At 34.5% G+C, this 22061-nt stretch overlaps 1 protein-coding gene across 7 annotated transcripts in view; it reads left to right on the forward strand.

Annotated features, from left to right (window-relative positions):
* Positions 1 to 465: 465 nt before the first annotated feature.
* Positions 466 to 22061, forward strand: part of LOC117683700 (uncharacterized) — a 33174-nt gene continuing 11578 nt past the window's right edge. For 2 of the 7 annotated variants that reach the window (XM_066074169.1, XM_066074171.1), the window contains exons 1-4: positions 6328 to 6675; positions 11972 to 12232; positions 15531 to 15650; positions 17428 to 17676. In XM_066074169.1, coding sequence (XP_065930241.1) covers positions 6624 to 6675; positions 11972 to 12232; positions 15531 to 15650; positions 17428 to 17676 — 682 coding nt within the window. In that variant the 5' untranslated portion in view covers positions 6328 to 6623. Of the gene's footprint in view, positions 609 to 4918; positions 5952 to 6317; positions 6676 to 11971; positions 12233 to 15307; positions 15437 to 15530; positions 15651 to 17427; positions 17677 to 22061 lie in introns of those variants that run through there. The other 5 variants (XM_066074166.1, XM_066074167.1, XM_066074165.1 and 2 more) reach the window with 5 other exon arrangements.

Here is a 22061-nt window from a genome sequence, read left to right on the forward strand (position 1 = left end):
TTTAGTTGATGTAAATAAAAATTAATAAATGCAACTGCTGTAAGAAACAACGAGCAAAATTTGCATCTGTTGTCAATTACTAGTTCCAGAGTAAAAAAAGGAGAGAGTTTAAAGATACAGCGCTTTTGAAAATATTATATATGTGTTTTTCAGACATTTAGTTTAATATTTGGGATAAGAAGAATTGACAGAGTTGTGTGATAACTGAAACTGAAAGTTGGGTTTCAATGACAATTGATAGATACAAACTTAATTACCAAAGGAATAGTCCTACATATGGACATACAGTATAAGTTACTGAAATTATACTCAGTTAAAAGAAAACAAAACTGTTGAATAATTCTGTTTTCTTTACAGGAGATCCTAAATTCAGGTGTACCAATACATCTGCTGCTGTTAACAACAAACGACACAATATTACATGTGAAGTGTATGATCTTGAGGGTATTTCTTGTAACAACATCTTGTGGAAGCGAGGAGACACTGGTGAAGATTATATTCCAGACAGCTATTTCAATTTCAATCCGGTGTCAACCTGAAAAATATCCTCGCAACCTTAAATTGCCATAATACTAAACCGCTTCGCGAATATTCTCACATGATAAGCGGTAAGTGCGCTGTTTTTCTTTAAATAAAAAAAATCATATTTTGTCATTAGTTTAATTGCTTCTGTCTATCAGTACTTTTAGTACTTTGAATACATTTCATTTCATATCGTGTGTTTAGGGCCAAGAAAGCGCAACTTATTAAATGGCTAGCGTGCCTTACTGTGCATTGAGTTTAGTTGGTAATTGAAAGCTATCTGATATATGTCTCCTGTATCATATTGTTTTGTGAAACTAAATATTTCCTGAGGGAAGCGGTAGACATGAATGTTAACCATGACAAATCGATATCAAGCAGAGGGGAAGCTTTTACTTGCGTTTTGTTGGACACTTAAATTTCAATGTCAACGTTTACTTTCACCTAATCCTGACCAGAAACACACACATCATCCCAAACCTGTAGTTGTGTGATTTTTTTTTCGGACAAAAAATCTTCTGATCTTGAAAAAATATTTAGTTGACAAATTGGGGTGAAAAACGCTCATAAAACAAAAAGGAAGACTATATATATAAGCTTAATTCTATATAAGTCATTGCATTTGTAATGGTCTGAACAGACATAAAAAAGGTAATAAAATATCCGAGTGTATTCACATGCATGGACATATTTTTCCTCAATTTATGTAAAACATGCATCAGAATAAAAGAAACCTGATCATGAATATCGGGTAAAAATATGTCATTTTCTGTTCTTTTCTGGCCTCATCATTTGAAAGGTTTGGTCATGCAAATAAGCTTATTCCAGTTCAAGACTTTAAAACTCTCTCTCTCTCTCTCTCTCTCTCTCTCTCTCTCTCTCTCTCTCTCTCTCTCCATATGGCAGCTTGATAAACCCTCCAACTCAAAATAAGTAAACAAACTAAAATACCAATAGATCATTGAATGTCCTACATGACATTTGACCTCGAACCAAGGTAACGGATTGCTAAGGTCCACATAACTCAAACAATGGTCCCAACTCAACATAAAACAGCTGCATCGCCAGGATGATGCTATAAATTACGATAAAATTATTTTCCACAATTCCATTCATCGCGTTAATTAATTATTTACTACCAAATGCGCGATATTAATTAATTTGATACCCCCTTGGGGCAACGTGTGTACACGCTTTTTCAAACCAAGCAAAGGCATTTGTGTTACGTCTTGTTTTGTATACTGTATACTTGGCTATTTATCACGAGGTGTCAGCGCTGAACTTAAGGAGGATAAGTATACGCTGTAATATTTACTACCTGTTAGAATTACCGAGGGGGGGGGGGGGCTGAAATATCAGGTGTTTATGGCCATGGCAAGAGGCTGCCTTATAATCAAATATCTGAAGTAGAAGAGAAGTACGGTTAACTATTTTGAAAAGCTTGAAGTGCAATTATTTCCGGAGGAAATAGGTGATAACGGAAGTATTTTAAAGAACACAGCCGAAAAGTTCAGATATGACAAAATTCATCTCTGGGGTTTGTCAATCGTTTGGAATAGTATTTCATAGATATCTACATGTAAGTCAATGAGAAGAGGAAATATCTGCATGGGGGTGGGGAACCAAACTTGATCAAGAATTGTATTATGGTAAAGCATACATCATCAGCAAAGAGGTTCTAAGCATTGAACACAGAAGACATTGCTAATAATGATACTATTTCCTTCATAATATCACAAGTTTTGGCTTAAGCCACAAGTGCACTTTCACAATATCTACAGTTAAAATGGAACTTGACACTTTCTATGACAGTCTCCATGTAGATTTAGTTTTAAATTGACAGCATATCAGACGATTTTTCCCCGCTAACCCACAATCTATTCAACGAATTTGACTTCAACCACCAACCATTTATAATAAGCATTGTCCTTGTACAAACAAACCACATTGTCATCTTATGCAATTATCAATTTCATCGACTACAATATTTTCATTCCATCAATTATCAAATCATCATTCACTATACCTATTTATTTTTCTACCACCAATCATTAATATTCCAACCATCTTGCAACGGCTACTTTGGCATTTAAAATACATGTACCTTGAGCCAGTTTATCGTCAACCATTTAACATGCATATTGATAAAATGAAATATATCAGAAAGGACAATATCTTATATAAAGGTACACCAACGCTCTTACAAAAAGATCTTAGTACCATAAACCATTCTTATCATATATTAACAAATATTTCATTGAACTAATACATCGAACCATTAACCAAATTAATCCAAACCACTTCGCCGATAATCAGGATACATTGATATATACGATGATCGAGTCGATCGGCGCTATCTGAACGTCAATCAACATGAACTGTGGTGTTGTAAATATTCGAGGGTATCAATTTTCGTGGATATAAAAAGTAATAGTTTCGAGGATACGTAAATTCTTGGTTATGTTTTACCAATCAATCAATTTTACTCTTATGTGTGTTTCTTTATTCAATGAACATTTTATTCAACAATAAATTCCACGACTCTTGTTACCCAACGAATGATGATAAAACCACGGCCTATAAAGGGCAGCCACCGTCATCGCTACCAATGTTAACCATTTCATTACGATCGTGAGTCTGAACCTTGAGTGCACCTATACTGTAGCACTAACTGTTTACAGTTTAATTGAGTACTTTAGCATGACGTTCAATCAAAGAATGTGCTGCTGGGATTTCAAAATTGCGCAACTGCTCTAAAACTCTTAGTATCAGAATGTCACCATTGGTCTGACCATGCAAGACCTGTTTCCATGCAACGATGTGCAAATATAGTCAGGTGCATGCATTTTTTTTCAATTATTATGTCATGCAATTCTTATATCTGTATTTTACGGAATCACGGAATTTCAGATAGAAATGTTGATCGAAAACACTTAAAATAGGGGCTTGGTCGAGGCGCCATTTCTCCGTGGTATCAATACTCACGCAATACAGTTCCTTGTGCGATAACGTAAATTCTAAATGGCAACTTTGATTTGTCATTTTCTGATTTGTACTTTAAAAGTACACGAATAATTAGCTTGTTAGCACTCCGCGGGTTTTTTTCTGGGTTTTTTTTTTTGGCATGTATCGTTTTAGTTCTTTAAAAACTACGAATTTGTAGAACTATAAACGAAATAATGAAAAAATCGTTTTGTTTTTTTTATCATAATCATAACCATTATACATATATTAAATTATGCTTTCAAACTACATATGTATACCTCAATTTTAAAACTTATAGGTTGATACATGAAAGGAAATGTTACCATGTTCTCTCTCTCTCTCTCTCTCTCTCTCTCTCTCTCTCTCTCTCTCTCTCTCTCTCTCTCTCTCTCTCTCTCTCTCTCATTTGAACCCTTATTCAGTGATCCAAACCAAGATTGAATTGTTACAGCTTTATAACCTTGAGGACTTAAACATGAAATTTCAACACGGAAAGTACAAAACCTTTCAATGCTCCTTTTCATTCGGAGAAAAGGCATATTGATTCAAAAGATAAATTTGTTTCCAAATTTTAAATTCAGAGGAGGTCGAATAGTTAACCCGTTATATTAATATCTTTTGTATCCAGTTTTTTAAAACGCAACTTTCCGCGCGCAGCTAACCGTTGCTGCTATTTAAATCTTTGCTTGTGTCCTTGGAAGCTCAAATATCCGGGTGCAATGATTTTTTTTCCTTTCAATATTTTTTTTTTGGCCTCCAAAAGGTATTGAGGATCTCAGCATTTTTTTCATAATCTTCTTTGCTTAAAAATCGTCATTCAAATCGATCTGAAAAAGCGGGAAATTGTGCATATTAAGACATTGAGCGCGTCAGCCGCAAGTGCGCATGCTCTCTCTCTCTCTCTCTCTCTCTCTCTCTCTCTCTCTCTCTCTCTCTCTCTCTCTCTCTCTCTCTCTCTCTCTCTCTCTCTCTCTTGACTATTATTATTTATTCTAAAAGAAAGATATATGTTAAATTCTCTTGAAATAAATTGAAATATGAGATAGATATGTTTAGCGCGGTGCTTTATGATCAATTTTGAATTCAATATTATTGGTACGAAATATTCGGTACATCGTATATATAATTTACGAATATAGTTCATGGTGCGCTCTTTATGTTAAACTCGGTATATCAAAATAGAAATTAACTCGGTAGTTTTTATGAGCTTCATTTTTCAGTATTGTCATTGTAAGAAGATTTACAATTGTGTTTAATACGGGTACCTGTGGAGATAACAGATGCCCCCGCTGAGCTCAGGGGGCTGGGTTACGGGGGTTCATACAAAGGGATTTCTTTTTAACCAGCTACCCCCAGTCATTGAATACCGTAATGTTTCGTAACCTCCGAGGCACTAAAAGCTATAATGGTACACGCTATAGTTTATCTGTTCAATTACGTAGTCATCAAGTCGAGAGAAGTGACAATAGAGCTACCTTAAATCCCATTTAACAAAAAAGAATCCAGTTGTATTTTCATGAGAAAAAAAGAGATTATGACACAGAATAGTTAAGGTGTCTTTTTTTACCAATACAAAGCAGAATTATTTTTACTGTCAGGCGTGGCTGCTGCCACACGTGTTTGGCAAATGCTTTGGTCTCTCCCACTTGAACGCGCATATCATGAAAACATATCCACGTGCATATGTAAATTTTTTGCATTTTCTTAGATTACAAACAGGGTTTCAAATGAAGTAATCTCGCTAATTAATGGTCCAATCGCAAAATGATCATATAAAATATTGACTTGCAATTAAGGGACGTATGTTTTTAAAATCAGGCAACATCAAGAGAGAGAGAGAGAGAGAGAGAGAGAGAGAGAGAGAGAGAGAGATATGGTTAGAAAAGTACAAAAAGCAGGAAGTCTTTTATTTTTTTTCATTTTTCGTGCGATGAAATTAATGTACGGAGGGTATAATAAATAAGGAATTACATGTCTATCAACCTGTCAACAAGTTTTACAACAAGTGTGTAATTTTATTGATAAAGATGTGCAAACCCCGCAGACATATCAACAACATGGAACGAATAATGATTTGATTGTTTGTGGGGGATTATTACGGACGCGCTTACATTCTGCTTAATCCGCGATAAGGAATTATTTTCTGTCAAAATAGCTACAAGCAATTCTTAAAACAAAAATTACATATGTCACCCCTTCTCCGTTTATTTATAGATATAATGTCAAATTCCTGTTTGTTTGTTTGTTTGTTTTCTTTGGGCTTTTTGTCTTTTTTTCTGTAAATATACTTATGCAGCATATACTGCGTGCCTGTGCTGGAAAAATTCTTTGGAGCAAGGATATATGCAACTGCGCTGATAAGAGAAAGAATTCTGCGAAATTCCAAGCCTGTACAGTATACATCTAAACTTGGGGAAGGATTCAAGAATTTAAAATACATACATGTACGTACATACGACAAAACGATATTAAATTACTTTTTTCTAAATTTTATTTCAAAGTAAAGTTATTTATGATAACCAAAGGTTGTACAACTCAGACATGCAGATCAATAATCAATAGAAAATATCAGCGAGATAGATAAATTTGAAAAAATATTTATGAATACTTTATTTTTTTCAAAAAAAGTAAAAAAAAAAAGGTGTCTATTAATGATTCAATTTTTTTTTACAGGTAATTGTAAACTAAAGTTAATAAATTTTCCTTTAATAAACCTTCTTTCCATCACAACCAATTGCAATCTTAAATTATCAGAAAAATCGAGGAGTAAATATCTTCCTGCGGCTTTCAGTATTGATCGGTATGCATGCATACGAACTATACTACAGCTGAGTCGCGGTTGTATACATCTATGCATATGTGAAGTAATCTATATAATACGTATCCCCGACCTGTATGTTCAATAATGAGTATATCCATTACTTCTGCAGTGTGTGACACGGAATAAAAAACACACACAAAAATTTCTTCGCTTTTGGAGCTTTCCCGGGTTAGAATCGTCTATCCATTTAACCTATAGGCCTAAAATTATAGGGGGCGCTACTGTGACGTCACACAGCGTGGAAGTCACCGTGTGTTTTTGAACAGGGACTACGCATTTTGCGACGAAAGCGAAAATGGGACTACAACAATTTTATTTGGCCATATTTGGTTTAATTTTTATGCAAGGTAAGTTAATAGTTCGTGTTTTACTAATAACACTGTGCCGGATAATTATGCCAGTGCCAAGGTGGCATTTTTGCACCCGCTTAAGATGCAGTTTCGGAAAAATCCATGTATACCAAATGATAGACCATTGTCTAGAGAGTATATAACCACTTTTGTTTTTAGTGTGTTTCACCTGACAGGTGAGATATTTACCTTTAAACATTAATATCCCGTCGGAAAATGATAATTCCCATAGGAGAATTGACTCTCCTACAGGAAATATTGACAATCCTATAGGATTTTTAAAAATTCCTCTAGGAATTATATTTCCTATAGGAGAATGGTAATTCCTGTAGGAATTTGATTCAAACATGTAGTTTTCCTATAGGATATTAAGTTTTCCTATCGGATTGAATCAAATCCTATCGGAATTGAAATTCCTGTAGGAAGTTCTTGTTTTCCGATAGGAAATTTCAAATTACCTATAGGAATATTGATTTTCCTATGGGAAAAATTATTTTCCTATAGGAATTTAATTTTGAAAGGTAAATATCTCACCTGACAGGTGAGATACACTGATAACAAAGGTGGTTGTTAACTCTTTAAGCAATGGTCTATCACATGGCATATTTGAATTTTTCGATATATGCAGCTTAAGCAGGTGCAAAAATGCCACCTTGGCGCTGGCATAATTATCCGGCACAGTGTTTAATGTTTTGCGCATGTTATCTTTTGGACGTGGACTTTGTACGAATCTCACCTGTGAATTCGACACACCGGTCTATTTAAGGGTGACGCCATGTTTTTGGCGGAAATCCCATTATCAGATTTTGACTTCTTTGAAACCGTGAATGGAATATTTGAAAGAAAAAAATAATCAGGAACGGCAGAAAAACTGAACAACTTACTCACTGACTTTAGACCCGTGTAGATAGCCAATTCATGTATTGATTTTACTTTCGATATATCTTTTTTTTTGGGGGGGGGGGTGTTTGACCATGCTTTCGATATTGCTCACTGTACGCGTAGCTCTTATAAGTAAGTACGGGTAGGTCTGATTTGCAGATGAATATCTGTATGCGTAGCTTTGAACATTATATTGAGCTGTATTATTTTTGTTGAATGAAATTACGTTTTGTAAGACTCGTTTTTTTAAAGGCAAAAAAAAAATTTAAAAAAAATCGGACACAAATGTATACAAAAAAACCCAAAGCCCATTGATTTGTAAAATTATTTCCCGCGCTTGCGCGGGATGTCATCTAGTTATCTATACTACTATAGAAAATAATAGACTCGAGTTTTTGGGCTTTAATACCGAGAAATCGGAAGAGCACTGTCTTTTGTTTTATATATTTTAACATCATTGGCACTTGAAGATTACCAATGTGTTTTTATATTCTCAAAATCAAGCTTCGCTAATTAATAATCAACGAAAAGTCCTTTTAAAAATTCGGAAATTACATGTATCTGGATTTTTTGGATTTTACAATCTTGCGCATGCGCATTACATTCACACTAAATCATGGGAGGCTCTTTACTTTATGTTTCCACAATATCACATTTGAATGGAGAAACTCAAACGATATTACAAATACGTGTAAATTTTCATTGAAGCTTTGTCATATACTGTAGATTCCTTTTTTTACGCGAGTACTTAATTCCGCGATTCAACGATTCTCCATCAAATTGCGAGAACATAAAATAGTGAATGTCGAAATTTTATCAAAGTTTCATGTAGTTTACCTATGTCGGAATATTAAAAGCGAGATTTTATAATTCGCGAGACGAGTTTCTCGCGATTTTACGCTGATATTAATTCCTCGCGTTTAATTTAGGAATTTATATTAGTTTATTCTGTTCATCAAAGGAAATACGGGAGATAATTCTAACTCAGTGCATTTAATTAGAAAAAACCCGTGAGTTCCGAGTGTCAACATGGTGGCGAGTAAAAAACGTTTATGAAAAAGTGTTGAATTCTTCATTACTATAAAAAAAAGTTTTAGATGAAAGGTATTTACAGCCTCAAAAAGGTTTGTTATAAATAATTTGACTGTTATTTTTAATGCAGCTTCATTAATTTTCTCAAAAGATCGTTTTGGAGCGATTTTGCAATTTGTTGCTACATTACAGGTATATGGGAGGCGTTTAACTGTGGTGATGTCCTCTCCCGAGACACAGTTAGATTATTCTTACTAGGTAGAGTGTAGTAAAATCTATAGTATTACTGTAGTCTTAAAGCTTAGTTATGTACATGCCAACAATACGTTAATGTCCGATATAATATGCAATGTCAACCCGTGCACGCACGGGTCTAAGTCTAGTTTTTATATTAATTAAAGGTTTTGATATCAATTGCGTATACAGTAAGTATATTATAAATAAAGTTTCTAGTTCCACTTGTCAATATAAATACTTGAATCCAAATACTTGTGCTAGGACTCCGCTTTTAAATCTTATTAATCCAAAACCTATATAGTTGTTTTCAAAATAGCACTCGTGTACATATAGCAGCTATGTAAAAGGATGTTGAATGTCGATAAAAAAACTATTAATTACAAATTGCTGCAGCAAAAATATTTGTTTTCATCATTGCAATTTTTTGAAGTGATGAGTTCATTCATGAATACAATGGTCATTCAATTGGGTTAACTTACCATTACAAACCAATGCTTAATTATAGAACTACGCATACAGTAAAATTCTAAATATATGCTTAAAATTGCGTTACGCGTACAGTATGAAATAATGACAAATCATGATATTCTGAGGATTTTTTTTATAATTTTATTTCCAGTGATATCAAATTATAAGATTATTCTCTTAAAGTATACATTTACCTCCACATGTCCCCTATTCAGTCGTAATATATTAATGATTGTATTTCGTACAAAATAATCATTTCAATTTTGGAATGTGACCTTTGATATTGATTGTCATGTTGTATATTTTATTTGATAAAATGAAATATATCAGAAAGGACACTACACTGTGCATGTGGTATATTCGTTTTTATAGGAGGAATCGTAGAATCAGTGGATCGGTATATAAAGTTCCTTCCGTGATTTTGTCTTAAAGTTTTTGACTTAGTCTTTATGAGACACTTTAAAAGTTTAGATAAAGTTCCTTCCATGATCTTGTCTTCAGGTAGTGGCGTCGGAAGTAAATTGAAGGTGGGGGGGGGGGGGCTAGACTAATCCTCAGAAATCTTAAAAAAAAAAATAATTCCCCAAATTATGAAAATCCTAATCCGTGGGGGAGGGGGGGGGGTGTAGTATACCTATGACTCAAACTTATCATTATTTCCATCTTTTCAAGGTAAAATTAGGAGCAATTATCATTGATGCGATAAAAAGGTGGGGGGGGGGGGCTGAACCCTTCTATGATGCTATGTACTTAATGGTTAGTTCTAACTTTGCAAAAAAGTGGGGGAGCTAAGCCCCCCTCCCCCCGTTTCCGACGCCTATGTAAGGTTTATCAGACTTTTATCAGAAAGTTTTTCAAGTCCGAAGAAAATAGAAATATGTTTGACAATAATTCATACAGTACTTTTTAAATTATTTTACATCAGACTGATCATGTTGATTGCTTTTAGCTATCAATATATCATTATTGCCGATTATTCCTTTTAAAGTAATACTTGTTTACCCTGTGATAATAACATTTACACGTACAGGTACACATTACAACTGCTAAACATGAGCTGGTACGCGTAGTTCTAACTTCTAACCTACACGTACAAGTACACGTACACGTCGGTCTGCTAAACCTCTCTGTCATGACTAGATAGTTTAACTGCACTATATTATTTAACATTTTCTGACATTTTGCACCTAAAAATTTAACATGTGGATTTATAAAAATAAACAAAAGTTATATCTTAATATCATATAGCAAATAATTTTGAGAGATAATAATTCATATCAACTTTTTTTTTTGTTTCATAAAAGGAAGGTTTTCATTGTCTGATAAGTACTGAACTATGTTCATATTAATTGTGTAAACTATAAACTCCACATCTTAATCGTGACACCCAATGTTACCATCTTGGTTCTAAACATTTGCTTTTCCATATCACTTACAACTATTATAAATGTTCAAATCATAACTTCGATGTTCTTCAGAAGATATTACTGTAAATATAAAAACTACTTTCTCAAAGGGGAAAATATAATAAATTACAACAATTTCAGGACGTGTTTATATTGTAAAATATTTGATATTAGTGGCTATATAAATCTTAAAAGGAAATTATCATTTCTTGCTGACACCTCTTTGAAATTGCATGAATCTTATGGGTCAGATCGATATTGAGATTACAGGCCTCAAAATCCGCCGACCGCTGTTGATTTAAAACAATATTAAGGCAGCATTTCCTAAGAAATTTGGCTTGCAAGTAATGTGCATTTAACAGATTAAATGCCGGAAAAATAAGGTTTGTCATAAGATTTGTTAGCTACTTGCGTCATAGATGGGCATTGTTTCTTAGGTGAAATATGACCAACTAGTTTCTCGTTTTACAGCCAATTTAATTTTTCGATTCCTTTGAGGCAGGTTCAGTTACAGAATCAATAAATTGTTTATGTAGTCTTATGTACGAACAAGTTAGATATGATATAAGATTTGGCGCTGTTTTCTTTTTGTAACTTCTATACATGTCTACGTCGGTAATTAGGTATACGAAATTTTAAATTGTCACATAGTAGGCGATGAATCATTCAATTGAATAAAAGTATCATATCTATGTAGTGGAGTTCCAAATATGAATACATATGAATCCATGTGAAAACAAACGTCAATTTTAAATTGTTGCTATTTCTTGGCCATCGAAAAATCATTTTTCGTTAAATCAATTATGAAGTGATAACGGTTCTAGCATCAAATAGGCACTTTGGGATTATTTACTAGATCTTAACCTGAAGAAAAATATAATAAGGAATAGCATGCCTTTTTTATATTCTTTCTAAATTATATCCCTTTAAAGATGGGCTGGCCCGAGTTAAATTAAACTTTAAGGTTTTTTTATTTGTAGGATGCGTGTATAGTTTGGTTGAAATTTATACAGTAGTTCTTGATAAGTCAAAAATATGAAAAGGTTTACAGACAGACGGATAATTGGACAAACGTACATTAGAAAAAAGAGACATGAAAAGTTAACTTATACTTTCAGCTCAAGCTCAAAATGGATAAATAAACATATTCCAATCGCAAATCAAGAGCAGATCCTTAACATACTTTGGACTATTTAATAACATTTATCGAAAAATAATGAAATTCAAGATATCTTTGGTGCATTTATCAGATTAATCTTATTTTGCAGGACTAGTAGGGTCTGAGTACATTGTGAACGTAGCGTCTCAATCCACACTGGTGAATCCCGGAGATAAATATGTGGCGTACTGCAATATCCCTGGCCAAGGGGCCCTCGACATTATCCAGTACTTAAAGGTCATGTGGTTCCACAACGGTCAGGCCCTGACCAGTCTGTGTGAGTTCCTGTCATCTCATCTCACCCAGAAGTATTCCTGCAAAGTTCTGTCACCACAGCAGAACAACATCAGCTTAGAACTCACAGTATTAAGTAAGTGTGTGAAATAACCCTGCATTTTTAAAGATCAGATTGACAATTTGGAATCGAGAGAGTTGAATCAAATTCTTTGGGGTTACAAATTATCTAAAAGGAAAAAAAGAATTGCGTCGATTTGATTTCGCACAATTCTGTAGATATCGGATACTGTGGCCTCCTTATTTCACGCGAGTACTTAATTCCGCGATTCAACTGTCAACTCACGAAAGCATGAAATCTCGAAAGCCAAATTTTTATTGTAGTTTTATGTTAGTTTACGTATGTCCGAAAAATGAAAGCGAGATTTTAAAATTCGCGAGTTGTGCTTCTCGCGATTTTACGCGGATTTTTATTCCTTGCGTTTAATTCTACAGTATGTGGAACATTTTATCTGAATCTAGTTGGTTGGTTTGATTTGTTGAAAATAAAATGCGGAACCTTTGATATTGTAATTAAGGTCTTCCGTTTCCAACGGAAGACCTTATTGTTATTGCTTTGTTTCTTTTTTCCTATTATTAAGGTCTTCCGTCCAGCCGAAGACGTTTCTATTATTCTATTGTTTCTTTTTCACTTTTCTTATTATTTTTTTTTTTTACCGATTTTGTGCAGACGATTTCTCAGAGAAGTCTCGATCGATTTCATTCAAAATTTCAATATAAACGTGTTTTTATCTAAAGCTGATACAATTTTTTTAATTTTTGAAAAAAACACTTCTGGTCAGAAGTTATCGTCCGTTTACGATTTTAAAAAGTCAATTTGGTCTGTCGGGTTTCTCAAAAACGAGTAAAGATAAAAGGCTGAAAATTTCAGAGATGATAGATCTACCGGTTTTTTTCTGGTGCACCTTGGTCAAGAGAATGTCCTACGGTTTCTTCCGGTCGTCATCGGAAGGACATTTTAAAAATTGAATTTTTCGACTTTTTTCTTTTTTTAATATTTCTTTTTGAGTTTTTTACACCTTATAGTGACCCTTTTACTGATTCAGAGTATGTAATTTGTTTTAAAATCGATTAAGGCATTATCGAGAAATTAAGCGTCAAATTTCTGAAGCGAGAGTCCGAGTAGCTCAGTCGATAGAGTCGTGGACATGGCCAAGGCGACCCGGGTTCAGGCCCCGAGTGCCGCAATTTTTTTTTTACTATTTTTCGCTTAGATCAACGGTTTTATCTTTGAATTGATAAGTTTGATCTAATCTGTTCAAAAATCGGACGGAAGACCCACTCGTTGCTCGCAACAAGATCGTGTCTAGTTATTTTGTTTTTCTTCCTATTTTTGTGCACGCGATATCTCGAAACGGCTCGTCTGATCTCAATCAAATTTTCAGATATGATAGATATTGGTCTGAACCTGATTGGAAATTGTTTGTGTTGATGGCTTTACACCCGTTTTTGAGATATGGAGATTTTTCTAATTTTTATATGGGTATTTTGTCTTCTGTCTTTCTCCTAAAGTATAAGATATATTAAGCTCAAATTTCTACAGTTGGTAAAGAAAAGATTGAAGTTTTGCATGATTGTTGTTTTGTATGTTAAGCACTACTGGCGCCAAAGCTTGCTAGAGCTCGAAAATTGACATTAAAAAAGCGTCGTAAATTTTTGTGCTCTTCTCTCTTTATCTCTTTTCTGGAAAATATTTTAATAAGACATGTAATGTAAAAAAGGTTTATATTTACAAGACCTTTTAGCTGATATCAAGAAAAAGGGGCTGGCCCCTCATATTAGGGACCTAGAAGGCTCTAAAGTCTTTTACCCATAGCTCTTCACCGAGGGATATTTTGTAATAGATTATTGAAGCAAATTTGTTTATCTTACATTTATGAAGCCTAGTACTATAACGATTTTCTCATGTGTTACGTAACTAAGGGTTTTTAGGGGTCAAAAGTCCAAAACTTTGATCACCTAATGGCTATATCTCAAAAAAGAAAATATTTTGAAAGCACAATAAAGAAAAGATGCTCAAAATGATGTACTTAACAACATGAAACCTTAAAAATTTGGCTCAGTGGCCCCAATAAGGAGATAAGGGACCGGCCCCTAAAACATTCTTTCTCAGATATCTCAAGAATGGTAACGAATTTTTAAACACTTGTTGAACAAAATGTCTTTATTATCAAACGACCTTTCATTTGATACCATAAAAAAGGGGCTGGCCCCTAATATTAGGAACTAGAGGGCTCTAAAGTCTTTTTCATATAGCTCATTACCGAGGGATATTTTGTAATAGATTATAGAATCAAATATGTTAATCAATCAGTTATGTAGCTAACAGTATAATGATTTTACCATGTGTTACGTAATTAGGGAATTTTAGGGGTCAAAAGTCCTAAACTTTGATCACCTATAACTCAAAAAGAGAAAATATTTTGAAATGCAGTATAAAAGAAAAGATGCTCAAAATGATGTACTTACCAACATGCAACCTTAAAAATTTGGCTCAGCAGCCCCAAAAAGGAGATAAGGAACTGGCCCCTATACATTCTTTCTCAAATATCCCAAAAATGGTAACGAATTTCTAATCAATTGTTGAGCAAATTGTCTATAAAATCAAATGACATTTCATCTGATATCAAGTAAAAGGGGCTGGCCCCTAAATATAGGGACCTAGAGGGCTCTAAAGTCCTTTTCCTATAGTTCTTTTACCGAGGGATATTTAGTGATAAATGATAGAAGCAGATATGTTTATCTTACATTTATTTAGCCTAACAATATAACGATTTTCTCATATTTTACGTAATTAGGGCATTTTAGGGGTCAAAAGTCCAAAACTTTGATCACCTTTATCTAAAAAAGGAACAATATTTTGAAATGCAGTGTCAAAGAAAAGATGCTCAAAATGATGTACTTAACAACATGCAACCTTAAGGATTTAGTTCAGTGGCCCCAATAAGGAGATAAGGGACCAATCCCTTTAACGTTTTTCACAGATATCTCAACAACTCAGGAATTTCTAAACACTTGTTGAACAAAGTTCTTACACCTGAAACAAAATAGTATCCGGCCCTTAAAATGTAGACCATCTTTTTCTGATTTAAATCATGTTAAGCTGTTAAATAGCAAAATCAAGATCGAACATAAATCTCAAGTTCTAAAATCAGACGGAGGACCTCCTCGTTGCTCGCAACGAGATCGTGTCTAGTTACAATATTATTATTACACTTGTGCATTTATGCAATGTTGCAATATCATGATGCAGATTTCAACATATCATTGGGATTTTACAGTAAACATTATCTGCCCTTATGATAGGTCTTTTTGTGTATAGGGAGATTTTGATCAAGGATTCTTTAATATTGACAAGAATTTTTTTTTGGTAGATGTTCAGAAAGCAGATGCAGGGAATCTAACCTGTGATGTGTATGAGAAGATCAAGGAGAATGAGCAGTGGGTCAGGGATGAATTGGTGGCCATAAAATCTCTGGCTATACAAGTCAGAGGTAAGAACTAATCTTCGAACGTTGACAAAACCTTCTAGAAAAGTTAATGGTAGGCTTTAGGAGAATCTACTATAGAAGTACTGTAAACCAGAGTTTTGATTGTAAATCGGTGGCCTTTTCATAAGGATGTGAGTTAGGAGAAATCTTCTCTAGAAGTACTTTAAACAAACATTTATTACTCACTGTCAGACCTTAAAAAAATATTAATTTCTAAGTGGCTTGCTGTAAAAAAAAATCATCAAAATTTGTTAAGGTATCATATAGTGTGCATTATAGTTACAGGCAGGGGTGTTTATAGATAGACAAATATTTTTCGATTATTTAACAGTCAGTTTTGCTCTTGTTTCAGTAAGTCATATTGTACAATTATAAACCTATCGAACCTATTGTAACAGGAAAAGGTTGGTTGAAATATAAATGCTATAAATGATTATTTTCCCTTTTGTTAAATGACGTGGGCTCTGTACCTTTAATCAGTTGACAAAACAATGCAATGTAAAAGTTATAAAAATATTTATTATACTGATAATACAATGATAAACAACGCGAGTACGCGAACGGCACCTTCCTAGAATGCGGAAGGTTTATCTTTTTTCAGGTTGGCGCTTGGCACTGGTATTATCCTACGCAGATAACAATTCAACTATAATTGTAAGGACAAAATAAATATAAGGACTATAGTACGCATATATCGGGTGGAACAGGCTTACACCTTAGATATGGGAAGGTGCACAACGGGTAGGTGCTTCTGTAACTAAGATAAACAATGACAAGGAAGTGAAGGGGCACTACGGTAAAGATGGGTATAATATCCTCTGGAAATAACTGGAGATGGTGCAGTAATAAATACAATTTAATTAAATATTCACCTTCCGCACCTTTGAAGTGTTAAGGTTAAGGTGCTGCTGGGCCATATTTGGCAAAGAAGTCGAGTGGTAACGGGAGCAGAAGACAGAAGGAAGACACGATTTCTACCAGTACCTCATTTATATAGTCTATATTTGCCAGCCAATCAGCGCGCAGCTTGCATTATGCGTCAGAATATGCTGACGAAAGATGAAGGGAATACGGAGTACGCTGGTTTGCGTTTGCGTAAAGTATGGACGAAATAACAACAAAAATGATTAAATTAAGTAAAGAAAACGGTACGGTAAGCATTAATATGCAATGTTCTTCATTTATATCGATGCTATTGCATCATTTACGGTGTATTAGACTATTATATGAAACGTAATCAAGAGACACATGGTTTCTGTGTCAAAACATGGCGTACACTCGTAAATACGGAATACACATTATTCCATAAATTAATCATATCATTCTATCCGTAGTATTGGAAATAATGGCATATAAATAGATAATATATATTTTGTGTACACCGTATAAATACAGGAACTGGTTATTGGTACAGGGCCATACCAATTTCATAACACTATTAAGACTTTTAATGCTTCCATAAATTATATTGTTCTAAAAACCTTCTGTATTTTCATAAGTAATATTGTACTATCACTTTTATAGCAGCTATTAAGACAAGTTTCAGAAGTAATAATGAATTTTCAACATTACAGACAAAATTGTTTTTTCACCATTACAGACCCAAATCATTTTTTTTAACCATAAGAGAGCCTACTTTTGTATTTTCACCAATAAAGAGCCTAATTGTATGTGCGTGTGTGTTTTTTTTTTTTTTACATTGGACTAATATTGTATTACGACGATTAAAGAGTATAATTCTGTGCGTAGTTTTACCATTAGAGAGTTTTCACCATTACAGAGCCAATCAAAAGTATGATGTTCAGGTTTGACGCCAACAAAGACGAATATCTCACCCTAGACAACAATGAGACCCTTCACGCAATGGAGGTCTTATCTGGCAAGTACGCCCCCTCTTGTGAGGCGATCGGTGGCATGCCAAAAGCCAATGTCCAGATCATGATGGGCGACCAGATGATGCAGGGGAGGATCATGGACATAGAAAACAAGATGGGCACGGAATTTGTTGCCGATGCGACAGATTTCAGAGGTCAGTAGCTAACTTTGGTTTTGTGAAGGGGTTAGGTGTGTGTGGAGAAATGATTACTAGCCAACCCAACTGATTGGGATCTTTGGGTCTTGTGGTAGTGTTCAGGCCCCAGAAGCTGGCTTGTGTCTGTCCTTCTCTTCCTTTAACAAATTACCGGCTCGTAAGGCGGGCTATCCACTGTGGAGAATGCAACAAAATGAATTCAGGTGGTTGAACCTAAGTGGATTGAAATTGGGTTCAGGTACTGTGGTTTCATTAATATTCTTTGAATGCCAATATTCGTCCATTTTGTTAATGAGTTCATCCACAAAATTTTTCTTCGAAGTGCAATATCAAATATCAAATTTTCGGGACATGAAAGCGCAAAAGACTGGTACTTCTCCCCGGTTTCCAAATGCTATGCAAACGAGAGTCATTGACTCCCCCAGAATGGAACACCAGTCTATCGCGGTATCCAATTTCAGCTGGAGGCCGAGACAATGTTGTCATAGTACCTTATCTTAGGGCACAACACACAACATCATGTGACCACAGCGGGCCCTGAACAAGCAACCTTTGAGATACAGCTTTAACTCCTATGACCAATAATCCAGGACAAGTTTATTTGCCATAAAGTTGCATTGCATCTACAGATCCTTGAATCTGCCTTCTTTTTTTTTTTTACTAAATCACAAATATTGATGCCCATGAATATTGATAAAACCACATTATCAAGGAAAGATAACTTGCCAGTCAAACTGGTTTCGATCCTTTTGTCTTGAAATTACGCAAAGTTAGACCAGATTACCCCTGGTTTAGTCCCAGCAAGTTCCCCTCCCTATTTCCTGGTACACTATTAAAAAAGTTAAATACTTGCTTAAAAAGTATTGTTTATAAACAATTAGTTTTAGATCATGTTATCCTTTTGTTGTTTTTTTAGATCGCCTGAGCTGAAAGCTCAAATGAGCTATTCTGATCACATTTTGTCCGTCGTCCGTCTATCCGTCCGTCAGTCTGCAGCTGTCCGTCTTTCTCTGTCCGTCCGAAACTTTTTACATTTTGAACTTTTTCCCTAAAACCGCTCGGCAAATTTCAACCAAATTTGGCACATTTTGATTGGAAGGCAAATAGAAATTGCAAAAATGAAAGACTGATCTTTATTCAAAGCGGAGAAAACATTGAATCTGTAGAAAAACGGGGGTGCATTTTTAGAAATCTTTTTCTCAAGAACTACTGAGTCAAATTCAATCTAATTTAGCGTAAGTAAGCCTTATGGAAAGGAAAATATAAATTGCAAAAATTATGAGCTAATTCTGTTTCAAATCTGAGTTATTACGAAAATAATATTTAAGGAAATCAGTTTATTGCTTCGGGTTCGGTAATCCACGAGTCTTGGTAAAATGGGTTGGCAAAACCGGGCCGGGGCAAAACAAAAGCTTGGCAGTTATTAATCTGTCAATCTCATTATAATTTTCAGTATATGTTACGGACCAGTAAATTTGTATTCGCTGTAAATAATGCTGCAAAACAATGCGTATTTTAGAATTGACAATTTCCGATCAGCCCTGGCATTTATTTTGTCCCGGCCCGTTTTACCATTTTACCAAGACTCGTATTCCATACTTCTAAAACGAGGTTCTTTGTTTAAAGCAGCCATGACATTATGATAAACGGGTCGATCTGACAATGATGAATTTGTTATGCAACAGTTCGCGTACCAAGGGATGCAAATAACATTGGTGCCGATTTTGTGAAGTAAATTGAGGCTAAATATTCCAATGCGATGACAGTTTTCACATATGACGGTGGTGTTAGCTTGAATTGATTTTCGTTTCGTTTTCATTATTTATGGTTTGTAATCGGGGAACTATCGTCTGTATTTTGTAATTTGTACGTATCAAATCAAACAGAGACTTCGGTAAATCAAAGAGTTAACTGTTTACCTGAGCGAATTAATCAAAATCTGGTGTATTAACAAAGTACTAAAATACAATTCATTCTACCGGTAATTCGGTATGATCTTTTGCGTAATGTTGAGATGCTCAGCATTTTCTCGAGTTTATTTAGTTTAAATAGAGTTTAATATCCCTGACAGAAATATGTAGATATATACATGTATATGTTTCATTTTGAAAAATAAATTGTGCTCTTTATTTGTTATAGTGCATGTTTCTTTTGTTTAATTGTTTACAAAGTTATAAAAGCCACGAGTTTACGCGAGGTAAACAACAATCGTTTAATTATAATGGAAAAGAGAAATTAAATTTTTGAATGTTTTTAATTGAGGAGTTGAGTGCATTAAGGTACAATTTTCTTCTTCTCATCTATAGAATATTTAAAATAAAATACAACATCTATTATATTAAAAAAAAATACAATAACTAGTAAGTAGTTTAGGAAGAAAATGTACCTTTATGCTCTCATATATATTGATCGCTTTATAAAGTGGGGGGAAAGGGGGGAGAACAAAAATATGGGGAATTGGACGTTAAAAGTGTACCCTTGCCCAATGTTTACTTTTATATCTTGCTTAGGATTTTCTTATTCTGGGTAAAAATAGTATTCCATAAAGGTACAAAGTCAAAGATTACGTGTATGCAAAAATAAGTGTAAATTTTGAATACTTTACAATATTTATGTTTTGTTATTCTATCGCGGGGCCATATGGCACAATATCTTTTGAACGTCCATTGTTGCTCAGGTGAGCGATGTGGTCCCATGGGCCTTTTTTAAATTACTGATAGTTTGTAATAATCTGTACATCATATATAATGTTACGATTCCTGGGTTGAGACTATATCATCATTTGTGTTAAATATTTGTGTGTTGTTGTGACTTACTTGTTTTATTTACATTGTTATATAAATCCTTTTATTCCATTGGAATACAGACTTGTTTACTTTCGTTCGGACTAACCGCCATGCCTGCGGTATATTACGGACTTTGAGCCCGATGTTTAAAACTATTTAAACTCTTTATAACAAAATAATGACAATCGAAATGAACGATAATAATTGATGTTATTTAACTTTATGAATGGTAATTTTGTATTATAATGTAAAAATGTTAAATGTCATGTATTTTATGTCGGTACAACGTTATCATATAATTATTATGAGATAAAATGCGCCAAGTTAGTTGACGCTTATGACGTTGACGTTGTCAACGTCTCAGCATAAACATAACAAGTTAGGGCATAAAAAGACGGTGTTTTGAAAGCAAAGTCCAGTTGACGGTGAAGAGCAACTCGCTTGACAGTGGTATGTATTGACATTACCAAGTCTTTTAGCTATTACGGTAAAGTAATATAACTTTTGTATTAGGGCGTCCTGGATTGGTTCGTCGCTATACTTAAAGGAGATAATAACGTTGTACCAATCGTACTGTATAATAGTAATAATTATACGTGTTTTTATATGGAACCATTCGTTCGTTGCAATAAATGGTAAAACTTTATACGGAGTATTTAATTTATTTTCGGCAAGTTTAATATAATAAGTGAACCAACGATTTCTATAAACTGTGACCAAAGTTAATTCTTTTTGAACCTTGACGCAAGATAATAATTAAACAGCGGCCCATAATTAAGTTTAAGCGTTTACATGTACCCTCGGTTCGTTACATTGGTGGCAGCGGTGGGATCAGCTGTTTAAAAACTGCAACACGTTTACAATTACGACGATGTCAAGGAACGAAGAAGAAGTTATGGAGGAAAACGATCATATTGAAGAACCTCACCAAGGACAATTTATTGATGGTACACCAAGCAGAGAAGTTCTTTTACGGGTCAATAACAATAACGACCACAGCATAATAGGCGATAGTACCAGTGTAAACCCATGTGCGCAAGATAGTTTGCGTGTGATTCTCGACGAAATAAAATCTTTGAAATCACAAATGAACTTGTTACAAAATCAAGTAAAACCAACCAGTGATGACAAGCGACCGACAGACCAAAATAATGTGCGTTTTGGCATCAATACCATGTACGAGGACGAACATACGCACAACGCATATCAGCCGTACAGAACCACATCTATGCCGAATTCGTACGATGAACCTCGTAACTATGATTATTCCAGAACAAGTTCGTCATATCCAATGACATCAAGAAGTTCTATTAATCACGGACACGACGAATTTCGCACAACCATGCGTCCATTTGAAACTATTCAAGAGAGAACGCACGATCGTTATGAACACGACGTACCTTACGATGGCTACTCAAGACGAGCACCGGAACCTGAATTCAGACGAACACAGGAACCGAGAGGAAGAAAACCGGCAACATTTGATGGTACTATGAATTGGAATGATTACATAGTGCATTTTGACATGATCGCTGAACTCAACTACTGGAACGACGAAACTAAAGCACTAGAGTTAGCTACGAGTCTACGGGGACC

Source organism: Magallana gigas, chromosome 10 (genome assembly GCF_963853765.1).
Source record: "Magallana gigas chromosome 10, xbMagGiga1.1, whole genome shotgun sequence".
NCBI lineage: Eukaryota > Metazoa > Mollusca > Bivalvia > Ostreida > Ostreidae > Magallana > Magallana gigas.